Below are 12,233 nucleotides of genomic sequence, written 5' to 3'. Positions count from 1 at the left end.
GGTTTTGTTTGTAATTCGTATCTTCTCTTTTAACTTTTTCATTTTTCATTTTTAGTTACTTTAAATGAAAAGAAGCTGATTTTTTTCAATAAAAACATAGTTTATTTTATACAATACAGTATTGTTAAATTTATTAATTGTTACTCATTAATTGTAATAAATGTGTTCTTAGCCAAAAAATCTGTTATTAATAATCTTAATTCAAAATGTAACCTTTTATTTTCACGATGTTAAAATTAACAAATTAAAAATCAAGATAGAAAAATGAATATGAAAATATAATAAATTATAATATATAATTAAAGAAAAGATTGGGACTGGAAATCCAAATTGGTTTCTGGTTATATTCATTTTTTAAGAAAAATGAAAATCTGGATTATTTTCATGATCTGGAAACAATTCTACGGATTTTGCCGATTTGTAAACAAAAACAATAGTAATGTTATAGTATTATTATATTAATATTACTTATTTTGAGGGGAATTTCTAAAATATGATTGGAGTTAATTAAATAAAACCCGTTATAATTATATATTACAATATAAAATTATAATTGTAATAATTATTATAATTCGTCTGTTTGCGGTTACTTGAAAAAACTCTTAAATAAGAAATTGAATCACATTATAAACAAAGAAGTCAATTTCAGAAAAAATAAATGAGTAATTTGACTTATTGTCTTTCTATTGAAAGATGGTCAACAAATGGTAAAATTGTCGATTGTAATCAGTTTATTTATCATTTTTTATTAAAATGATGAATCACAATAAAATTATTATTTGGTTGTTTGAAAGGAAAAGCAAATCAGACAGTAATTGAAATTTTGTTTTTATTAAACAAAAATTATATTCGTGTGTTTAAAGCAGAATCAACTATAATTTATAGTTCCAATAGTTTAAAACAAATCAAAATAAACAATACCAAGTTTTAATAAAAAGCATATTCACAGGGTAAAAAAGGACAAAGCATCCTATTTTAAACCAATTACTTGTTTTTGCTTTGTAAAAATACAAATCCAACAAAAAAGTAAAACAATGAGTGAAATTGCTAATTTTGTTCAAAATGAAAAAATACACAAATTTCATTTTGAAATTCACCCTAATATTTGAAGTATTATAAATATATAATGGTACTAAAAGTGAAGAAAATATTTAAAATTTGATGGTATTTTAAAATATTTTAAAATACTTTACCTTATGGAAAATTTCATTGAAGGAAATTTTTATTAATTTATAAACAAATTTATAGTTTTATTATTTTTAATTCAAATCCTTTTTTTTTAAATTGTTATTTAAATGGTTTTAATAAACTTATAATAATATACATAAGTTTTGCATTAAAAATAATATTCATATTGGTTTGAACAATTTAAAACATAAATGACATTAATACAATTTAATGTTATTAGTACAGTTTATCATTTACTATTTTTAGTCATTTTAAATTATAAAAATCTTAATATTTAGAAATAAACATCCCAATTGCTATGGGATCAATGTGTTATTTAACATTTTTAATGCTTTAACAAACCAATAATCATTTGTCCACAATCAGAGTTTTCAAAAACAAACAGATATATTTCAAGTTAAGGGATTAAATCAATCCAATGTTGTTGTGCTTGTGCCAATACAAACACAATCGAATAAAATTACTTTATATTTGTTTTTAAAATTAAAATAAAGATTTTTCAATCATAAAAAGAACGTATAATTACAAGTTATCAAACACATCATTTAATTAATCATACAATCAATACAACATAATACAACAATCAAAAACTTAAATGCAGCATTTCGAATCAGTTGACATATAACAACAAATTTGAACTTAAAACATCATCAAGTAAAACAGAAACCCAAATAATTGTAAAAAGAAATCTTATCATATATCAATTTCATGTGAATTGAATCAACCTCCATGTGAAAGAAATAAGGTTAAAAGTAATTAAGATAACTTGTAACTTACGGGTGTTATATGTACAAATTCGGTATAGTATCTAAAAAAAAAGGCGTCTCGATGTATTTATCTAATTCTAGTTCTGCTCTTTATTTGTATTATTTTTAATAAAAATAAAATTATTAACCATTAAATAATAGTTGTTTATAATAAAATATAGTTACTTTTTTCTTAGCCCAATAATTTTTCACCAACTCTACTATTATTGTAATTATTTTTTAATATATGAATTTCATAACACATAGTTCAGGCAAAATAAACTATAGTTATGGATTAATTCATTTTTATTCGAAAATATAATTATATTTAATTAAATTTTTATAAAATGAATCTATATATATATATTAATTAATTTAACAACATAAATAAGGAGTGACAATCCCTCAGAAACATCGAAAAAAAGTCATCTTAATAATACTATCTATATTTATCATATCTGTTTAAATATTTTATTATCGAAACATCATTTATTCTTTTAAAAAACTTACAATTCAAATAAAGAGAATGGAAATTGAGATGACAAAAGAAGCAAAACATTCCCGTGGGAAGTTGCTGAACGAATCCACAAATTACGCAGACCGAATGACACATATGGACATCCTCTGCAAAACACCAAAAGTGCTCAAACAACTTTTAATCGAAAATCCTCGCATCATCGAGCGATTAATTCAAGACACTATTCCACTCATTGTGTACACAACTAATTACACCCTTCAAACCGCACACAAAATATTGAATGTGTTAGAGTATTCTTTATTGTGTAACAACTCAGTGTTTACTGTCCCACAGTTTCAAGCGTTTTTATTCGATTGTTTATGCGTTGAGACTGAGTCGTCGCTTCGCCTTCGTGCACTCAGAATCGTTTTACAAAGCCTTAACTTGTACAACTCATATGACTCTTCCCAGGTATTAATGATCATCGGGTCTTTAAACCTCTCGGCATTCACAAACACCAAAAATGACTTAAGTTCAAGTACCTTAACTTCACTTAAAGAAATTAAACCGTCTGATCTCAAACACGTTGACATCCAAACAAATGTCCAACTTGTTGTCCCAATTCTCAACTACAAAACCCAACATTTCTCATTACCAAAATCAACAATTAGCAACTGTTTTCAAATGCTCGAGGTTTTGTTGAATGAAGTGGTCACAAAGAAGCGTCGAACTAAGGGTCTGATGACTATTTTCATGCTTACTATGGAACTTCTGTTTCCGAATTTACAGACAAATAGACTTGCCGAACCCTCTGTCATTTCATTTTCGGGGCTAAAAGAGCCCAACCCAGACGTTTTCAATTTGATAACTTCAAAGCTTTATTCGATGAGAACGGAGGATATCTCTGAGATGGTCGCAGAAGCCGATGGAGTCCTTGAATTCTACTTAGAAATTTTGAAAATTGCGACGAAGAGCGACTTGAAAACAATTAACTCCGCAATCGACTTTTACTTCACAAATTTCATATCACAAAATGAAATTGAAGGAAAGATCAACACGGAGATATACACCAACTTTAAAGTGAAAATAATCGAAGAGATACAAGACAAAATCAACCCACCAAGCGACCAAATTGGAACAAAAATGTTCCTTCAAATACTCTTTGGTGTTATTTTAAAGTCATGCACCGACAGCCTCCCACATACAGTCAAACGCGCTTTAATCGCATTGACCAAGGTTTTTGCGCAAAAGTTTTTCGACTCATTCCTTCATCAAAATTCAGACACAAAAAATGAAAAAGAGTCACAGCAAAATGCGTCGCAGTGTGATGTCCAAAAGGAGAATGCAAAAATACTTACGCACATGATTCTCTATATTTGGTTGTATTATAACAATAACGTGGAATCGGAGTGGGACGAATTGTATAAATTAATGAACAAATATTATACAATAGATGGGGTCATAGAAGGCATTACAGACATCTTTGGGCATTTAGTGTTATGTGTTGCACATCAAGTATTTGAAAATCCGGAAGACGACAAAAATATGGCACCAAACGCTTTAGTCCCTCTCGTTATTGAAATACCACAGAGAGAATCCATCAAAGATAAAATGGCGATACCAGTCCACTTCGACGTGTTTTATTCAAAAATGAAATTGCCTATACCACAAAATTATTTGAACGCTGTTTCTAACAAGTGGACACCAGAAATCATTGTTGACAACTTCGCACTTCTTCTCAAATTTTATACGACGACGAAAAATGAGAATAATGTTTTACAACTGACACATGTCATCACAGTGACTTCATTACTTGTTCTGTTACAAAGTTGGAAGACAAGAAGGGGTGTTAAAGGGAATGATATACTTAACTTTAAAGAATTGTATATGGAATACTTTGTCGAGGCTATCGAGAATGAAGATCTTGTCATTTCAACATTAACACGGCGAGCAATATTCAAGTTGTTCTGCACATTTGGTGCTTCGAGTTATGGGTATAAATTGCTTGTGTATTTGATCGACCATTGCCCCGATGAGGCTTTGTACACTGCTCTTGAGGATATATCGACTATATTCTCCACTATGTCTCCTGATAGTTTCATTCTCATTCCTTCAATTCTCTCTGCTGTTTTGCGTCTCCCTGACTTCCCAGTATTAAAAAGTTCCAACGTCCAAACGGGCAATTATCTTTCTTCGTTTATGTTCAACACAGACGTTATACAACCAACTGTGAATGCACCTGCGACTATTTCTGGGTTGTTGAGTACGTTACTTTCTTTAGCGGTGTATGGAGAGGTTGCGTTACAGCTTAAAAACAAAGAGAAAATCAACGAATCGGATGATTTTGTTGTTGAAGTTGAACCTTATAACATAATTATCGAAATTATTCACTGTGTTAAACACTTGCTCTCAAAAACAAAGAGTCCGGTCTGCCATATTATGTCGCTTTGGTGTTTGACTCAATGTGTATGTGAGGTTGGGTCCGAGACTGCTGGTGGATTTGAAGAGACCAGAAGTGAAATTGAAAATATTGTCGATTTTATGATCGAAGAGGTGAACGACGCAGACTTTGAGATTGTGAAAAATGCGCAGATGTGCATCGACTTTATTGGAAATCACTCGAGCGAATTAAAGAAAGAAGTGATAGAGTATATCATCCAAAGTATTTGCAAGAAGATGTACACTGTGGGGAGCCCGGAACGTCGGGGAAGTCTTCTTCAAAATATTTTAAGTTTTATCACTGGGGAGAAAACCTTCTTTGAGAGAATGAGCGAGAAAACCGTTTGTGAGTGTTTTAGAGTCGTTGAGAGTTACAACAAAAAAGGAGTTGCGAACACATTCAATACCACTAGTGAGATTACCACTACTCAAAATAGTGACTTCTTGTGTGATACATTTGTCAGTAAAATCATCAAAGAGAGTGTTGGGCATTCTCCATTTTTTATTGAAAGTGGGGAAGACGTTCTTGTAACTCCAAAGAATACAGTGAACTTCATATACAATGAACGCATATGGAGTGTGTGGAGTGATGAAAAGGGGATTCACTTAATAGTTCGAGATATATTGGGGAAGTGGGGATGGACGTTAAAAGAGATGCGAGAGCGAGAGGATTTCATTGGAGACGAAGAGACCATTCCCAAAGAAGCAAAAATTGGTGTTGTTCTTTGTCGTAATAATAAAGTGCGAGAAAAGATTGATGTTGAAGACAACGTTTTGGACAAACTTGTTGGCGAGATGGAGAGTGAAGAGATGGACATCTTTCCATCAAAGAAAGCAGTTGGTTTTGACACGGACGAGATGAAGAAAGAAATAGAAGACATCATGAAAGGCTTTGAAATTCTACGTGAAGGGATACAAAAAAGCGAAGAGCGGAAAGATGATATCGAGAAGAAATGTGAAAGCAATGAAAAACAGGAAAATGAAATTCTTCAAAAATCCGGCTCTGTCACAGATATCGTGAAAGCTATTGTCTTCCTCACCAACACAAATCCAAACGAAATAGTTCCAATTCAACTCATTTGCGACACAACATCAAAATTTGAGTCTTGGATGAATCGATTGGACCGAGTACAACCGCGCGAGACTCATAAAATAGGTATTGTGTACGTTGCTCGGGGACAAAGTACTGAAGAAGAAGTGATGTCCAATTGTAAAGGCAGTGATGAGTACTATAAATTTACGAGTCAAATTGGTGAAACAATAAAGTTGGAGAATTGGCAACGATATAGTGGTGGGTTGGACACAAAATGTGGGAGTGATGGTCCAACGTCGACATACTACAGCAATCAAAAATACGAAATCATGTTCCACGAGGTAGTCAAAATACCAGTGAGCAAGAATGAACAATCCTCTTACCAACAAAAGAAACGACACGTGGGAAACGATCGAGTTCACATCGTGTTCTGTGAAAACGACTCATACAACCCGGGCACAATCACAAGTCAATTTAATAACGCACACATTATTGTATACCCCCTTAATGGAATGTATAGAATAGAAATGTTCTATAAAGCTGGTGGCGGATGGGGACCTTTGCAAAATGGAATGTTAGTCGACGGATCGAAGATCGGACGTTTGGTCAGAGAGACTGCAATCTGTTTGGATAAAGCATCCATCTTGCGTTTTACTACAGAAACAAATATGAACCAATTCATGACTCGAAACACAACAATTCGACAAATCATTGATTCAACAGAAGATACAAAACTTGACTTCCTTCATCTTGTTGATAAAATCAAGAGCATCGTGTCAAACTAATCCCTTTAATTTGTTGTTTCTTGTTTTATTTATCTATAATATTATTAAGATAATATATATTATAAATATTATAAATAATTATAATATAATATAATATATTAATAATTATATAATATTATCTTGTTCTAACAATTTATTATATTATAATCATTAATTTATAATTAAATTGTAATAAAATAATATACTGAAATGATGTAGTATTTAGAATTACAAGACTCAAAACAGTGATACTTTATTTGTAAAGTAAAAAAATATTTCAGTTTTCAGACACTATTTTTTTTCGTGTTACAATGTGTCGGGGAAAAGATTTTTCGAGTTTTAAAGAAAAAATCCATAAAAAAGCATTTGGAATTTTTTAAAAACTTGGAATTAGAAAGATGGACGACGCTGCGATACGGACTCTTTGGGAAGATGTACAACATTTCCAATACAAAACGCCGTCGTGTCGTTCCCTTTTACTTACAGAGATGTACACGTACGGAAAGACAACTCATTTTGATTCCTCGCTGACACCAGTGTTGTCGAAAGACACTACACTTGCTGTTCTCTCACAAATATTCCAAGAGACTCAAGACCACCCCGAATACATTTTACTCACAAAATTCATTAATTCGTACGACGGACTTATCGACGTGTTACCACTTCTGCTCCCACAAATTTCTATTTTCCTCTCACACCTCGCAACAGACAAAACAACTATTACCGTGTTGTACGCAGCCGCGCTCATGGAGGTATTTTACCTCATTGTCTCCCCCAATTTAATCGACAAACAGCTCGCCGACTTCTTTACACACTTACCCGAGGACTTGCCAGAACTTTTGCATTTGGCGTACAACATCGCCATACAAAACCAAAAGAAGGGTCCATACAGTTTGCTAGTGAAAAACACGCTCTTCTTTTTCTATTGTTATTTTTCAGTGAAGGTGACTACATTCCCACAGTTTGTTGAGGAATTCATCAACTCGATATTATGGGACGGGTATGGCAAAAGACATGAAGGAGAAGACTGGGAGTTCTACGTTTCTCATCAAATTGGTCTCACACAAATTTTGTTTGCATTTCTGTTTGTTTCTTTCTCATTATTTTTGTTGCTTAAGACAAGTTCTTAGCGTGCTGACTGAAAGTAAAAATGAAGAAAAGAGGAAAGAACTTCCAAAATTGTTTCTTCGCATTTTCGAGGATTTTGTCTTCACTCAGGAACACATGCAAATGAAACAATTCGACAAATTTCTTTTACCGATTGTGAAAAATGAGAATGCCAATTTCATTGTGTTAGCTATGGAACTTATTGTGGAGCAATTACCTCCAGAAGGTAGTCCGTTTGTGATAGCCACTTTTAACATCATTTCCTCGTGTTTTAGAAATGATGTTTTGATATTAGAAACACGACAACACCTTGTGAATACCATGTTACTCCCAAAGAATATCGAGACGTTCTCAGTGTACCATGAATATCACATTCTTCTAAATAACTTGGCGTCATCTAATCAAGGACAACTTTTCAGACAGTTTTACACCAACGAAGATTACAAAAATTGCATCACAAAAATGTTACAGAACACCATCGAAAAGGTGACACCGGGTTTGTTGGTCAATTTCTGTGTGTTGCTTGAGTTTGAGAAGAATGTCAATGAGAAATTGCCGATATTGATGCATTGCATCGTCCACTTTGTTGAACGTGATCCATCTCTGGCACTCTTTTGTGCAAAACAGCTCCACACTATTGTGCATCAAAGCTTTGTAATAACTAAAGAAAATGTGCACGCGCTCGTGGATTTATTCGACAATTCGATAAACAAGCAAGTCATTTTCACCATCATCGAACTCTTTGCGACACTTCTTTTAAATTTTGAGAATCGAGTGATCATTAAAAGTGCGTTCAATCATATCAAAACAAAGGTCATTGGACTTGGCCCTCTCTTACAGACCGAAGTCCTCTCGAAAATGTTTGTCATGTTATGCTCAAATGCAACGATTTTAAATCGAAAGTTGGTCTGTGTTGATACCCTGAGTTCTTCAAGTCCACCACTTATAGTTACGTTTTCTTCAATGTATCCATTAATGTTAGAATTGATCATTCAAAACAACACAAAATACATCCAGAAAGCGTTCACTGATTTAGTCGCAGCGAACTCATTTAACACTGCAAAATTCTGTACTAAGTGTTTTTCTTCATTGATGCACATCTTGGCACAATTGGATGACTCAGACACAAAGGAATTTTTGGTTTCTCTTGCATCCATTGCCTTCACCCCGTCGTGTTCAGTTCAACAAATGAGGTGGATGATGCGCGAAGCGATGCAATCTGACTCTTTCTTCTCCGACAACTTTGTTATCTTAAAAAAGGTTCTTGAGGAGACGAGTTCACAAGAGTATCATTCCTTCTTCTTCCGAGGGTCTTCAAACATTCAGAGTCATTACCCGGCCCCTTTTAACTTAAATCACTCGTCTATTGTTCTGTGGTTCAACCCACAGACCATCAATGACACTCAACAAACGTTACTGACATTTTCTTCTCCTGAAGGAAATGCACTCTCCGTCTCACTTCTCGGTAAGTCGATCATATTAGAAATATCAGACAAAAATGTCTTCAAAACATCCCTCGACAATGTCATTGGACAAGATCATTGGTATTGCGCCGTATTCACCTTTCAAACACTACAGAAGAATCCACTCGTCTTGGTCAATTCATACATTTTGGCAATTGCGTCAGGAAAGGTCGACCAGAACTCTTCAAGTTGTTTGTTCTCGCAGAATTTGGTGACGTTTTCAGATGAAATGTTTGGTGCAACAAAAGTGGGTGGCCGTCTTACCAACTTTTTTATTGGGCACATCTCCTCATGTCTTATTTTCCCTGCAACTCTCTCGAGAGAAAATGTCGAACAAATCAGGAAAAACAGTGAGACGTATCGGTCACAGCCAGAGTTGTTTGGGCAGAGCACAAAGAAAGTCTTTTTATTGTCAGTGACCCCTGTCGACGTGCAAAACTTGATTTCCGAGACTCCAATTGAGCTTGAAAAGACGCGCATTGAAATTATCGAAAGTCATTCAAACATTCATTCCTTCCAAATGACGGGGTCTTTTAGGTACATTTTCTGTGTCTATGAGAAGCTGTATGACTCACAAAAAAATCTCAAAGTGCAGCGGAAATTTTTGGAGCGGAAACGACAGAACTTCAGTCAGAGTGAAGAGGTCCAAATAGCTCGCGACACATCACTGGTGTTACCAAAAAAGCGTGTGAAGTGGAATTTAAAAGAGATGAATACAAATCTATTTCGAAGCGAAAACGCACTCACATTCACTCAACCGAACAAACAAATCAGAAGTTTGATTGGTAACAATAGATCAAAAAAGACGGAAGAAGTCATTAAAGAGACTCCAGAGAGTATTGCCCTTGATGCGTTACTTTCGATTCTTCTCTCTGTAGTGAAGAACCCCAAAATGAAAGAAGAATTTGAAGGTACAAAGTGTGTGATGTATCTCCATTACTTACTTCTCAAACATCCAACGAGTGGTATTTCTGAAAGTAATGTTGTGAAGTTGATTCAACTCTCTGACATTTTTAAAGAGGGAGAAACACAAAAGAAGTTCTCTGAGATCTTCTTTGATCTTAGAATATGGGCGGGGTGTCCAATTGATATTCAAGTCTATATCATTAGTAAAATCACGTTTATGAAGGGGGAAGTCGACGTGATGCGAATGGTTCTTATGATGGAATTGACTGGACAGCCAACGGGGATGGTGAAGAGTCTTCGAAGTATTAAAGAGGAGGTGAAAGATCGAGAGAAGGAGATTGGTCGTGAAGAAAAGGTCGAGATCCATTCCAACTACATCTCTGCGCTTTTCCAAGTAGCCATCAACAAGATAGGAATTGAAAATGTATTAGCATTCACACATTATTTGTATATGATCAGAGACGATGAGTTCATACGAGACACTCTTGATGTGTTGGTTATCCATTTGCACAACAATAAAAAGGAGTATCAGATGTACAGCGAACAAATTGTGAATGGGTGCATTAACATCCAATCGATTGTCCCATTCAAACAACAGTACAAAGTCCTTTCAATCATTTTTTTGTTTTTGGACGTTGTTATGGTCAGCAACATCAATTTTGATTACTCAACAATCACTTTATTGATTCTGAACTGCATCTTTGTGGCGAAGGAGTTCGACACAAATTTGTATTACTTACTCATTGCACAACAACAGAAGGTACAAACCCTCGTCGATGTCCCGAAGATATGCTTCTTCGGGATGCGATACGTCAAATCACAACAGACAAGAGACGAAATGTGTGATATGGTACACAACAAAACAGTTCATGACAATTTCCCAGTGACCGCTTTTGACATCCCACAGACACCCCTTGTCATGATGAATTGTATTCAACTAGCAGAAAACAAGACAAAGTACTACAACTTACTTCGCGTATTTATCATTAAAAAGATGACTAATTTGATGTCGAAGAACGTTATCAAAGCTGAAGAGTTTTCGGACTTCTTAATGAGTGGAGCGTTTTACTTTAACGAACAGATGGAGCTTCAGAACGACACAGAAAGCATTTTAATACTGTTCTTTGTCTTCGAGCAACTCAATTTACAAATCCGGCCAAAGGCACTTAAATTGAAAGAGAAGGCGATGAAAGATAAGGGACTTGTTACACGAATAGTGTGTTCGTATTTCGCACGGAGTTATGAATTACTTCATAAAGTGCAATGTGAGTTACTTGAGAGGGATGATTTCAATGATGCGAAGTGTTCGAGTGGGAGAAGTTGTATAATGCTACTCCTTTCTTTAGCAAAAGAGATGAACAAACTTCCCAAAGAGAATATGAAGATGCAGAATGGGTTTGGGAAGAGTCTTGGAATTGACGACATCATCTTTCATGCGTTGATAACACTGTTGTACATCTCTGTGAGAGACAAGAAGAGTCTTAATGAGTGTGTCAATGAACTCATTCGATTTGTGAATGAACCCAAATTTGAAGTGACGTTGTGTGTTGGGTGTTTTTATGCACTGAAGAGTATCACTGATGTGAGTCAATACAATGAAGTGCGACGAATATTTCAGAAACTCGGCCCTGGCGTTGTAACAAAGATAAAGAATGAAGTGAGTTCAATGCAAGAACAAGAGAGTGTCGATACCACAGACGCAATTTTGTTTTCTGATATCATCAATGGGATGCCTGTAACAACAAGTGAGCTACCACGTGTAAGAGAGAATGAGTGCATGAAGCGAGTGAAGGATGTTCTTGTGTTAGACGAAAAGAATGGAATGAATTACCAACTCGATCTGGAGACGATCTTACTTGTTATCAAAGAGAAGAATTCTGAGTTTGGGAAAACAGTGAATGCCACCAACAGTGTTATCGTCAAGAAATTTGGAGAAAAGCTGAATGAGATCCAACCCATCATTGAATCAAATAAAGGACAAATAAAACGACTTGTAGAGGAACTCAATGAAGACCTTTCACAAAAGGAAAGTGCGTGGAAGAGATATGTTGAAGGACGAGGAGAGTTCAGAGACCCATTGTTACATGACAGTAGAGAGACATTCAAAGAAAAGATGGGGCGCCCCGTCAA

General features: G+C 34.6%; 2 protein-coding genes across 2 annotated transcripts; both read left to right on the top strand.

Annotated features, from left to right (window-relative positions):
* Positions 1-2,460: 2,460 nt before the first annotated feature.
* Positions 2,461-6,648, top strand: EIN_206620 (tuberin, putative; the record flags this gene model as incomplete). Its single annotated transcript, XM_004258378.1, has 1 exon — positions 2,461-6,648. The coding sequence occupies one exon, from the start codon at positions 2,461-2,463 to the stop codon at positions 6,646-6,648; it is 4,188 nt and encodes a 1,395-aa protein (XP_004258426.1).
* A 377-nt stretch (positions 6,649-7,025) lies between these two features.
* Positions 7,026-12,193, top strand: EIN_206610 (beach domain containing protein; the record flags this gene model as incomplete). The annotated part of the gene is made up of 2 exons (XM_004258377.1): positions 7,026-7,711; positions 7,758-12,193. Coding segments are annotated over 2 exons (5,122 nt in total), but the record flags the coding sequence as incomplete, so codon positions are not given.
* Positions 12,194-12,233: the final 40 nt, after the last annotated feature.

This window comes from Entamoeba invadens (genome assembly GCF_000330505.1).
Source record: "Entamoeba invadens IP1 unplaced genomic scaffold scaff_1105074725243, whole genome shotgun sequence".
In the NCBI taxonomy this organism is placed as follows: Eukaryota; Evosea; order Mastigamoebida; family Endamoebidae; genus Entamoeba; species Entamoeba invadens.
Note: the sequence above shows the minus strand (reverse complement) of the source record. Positions and strands in the feature narration are given on the sequence as shown.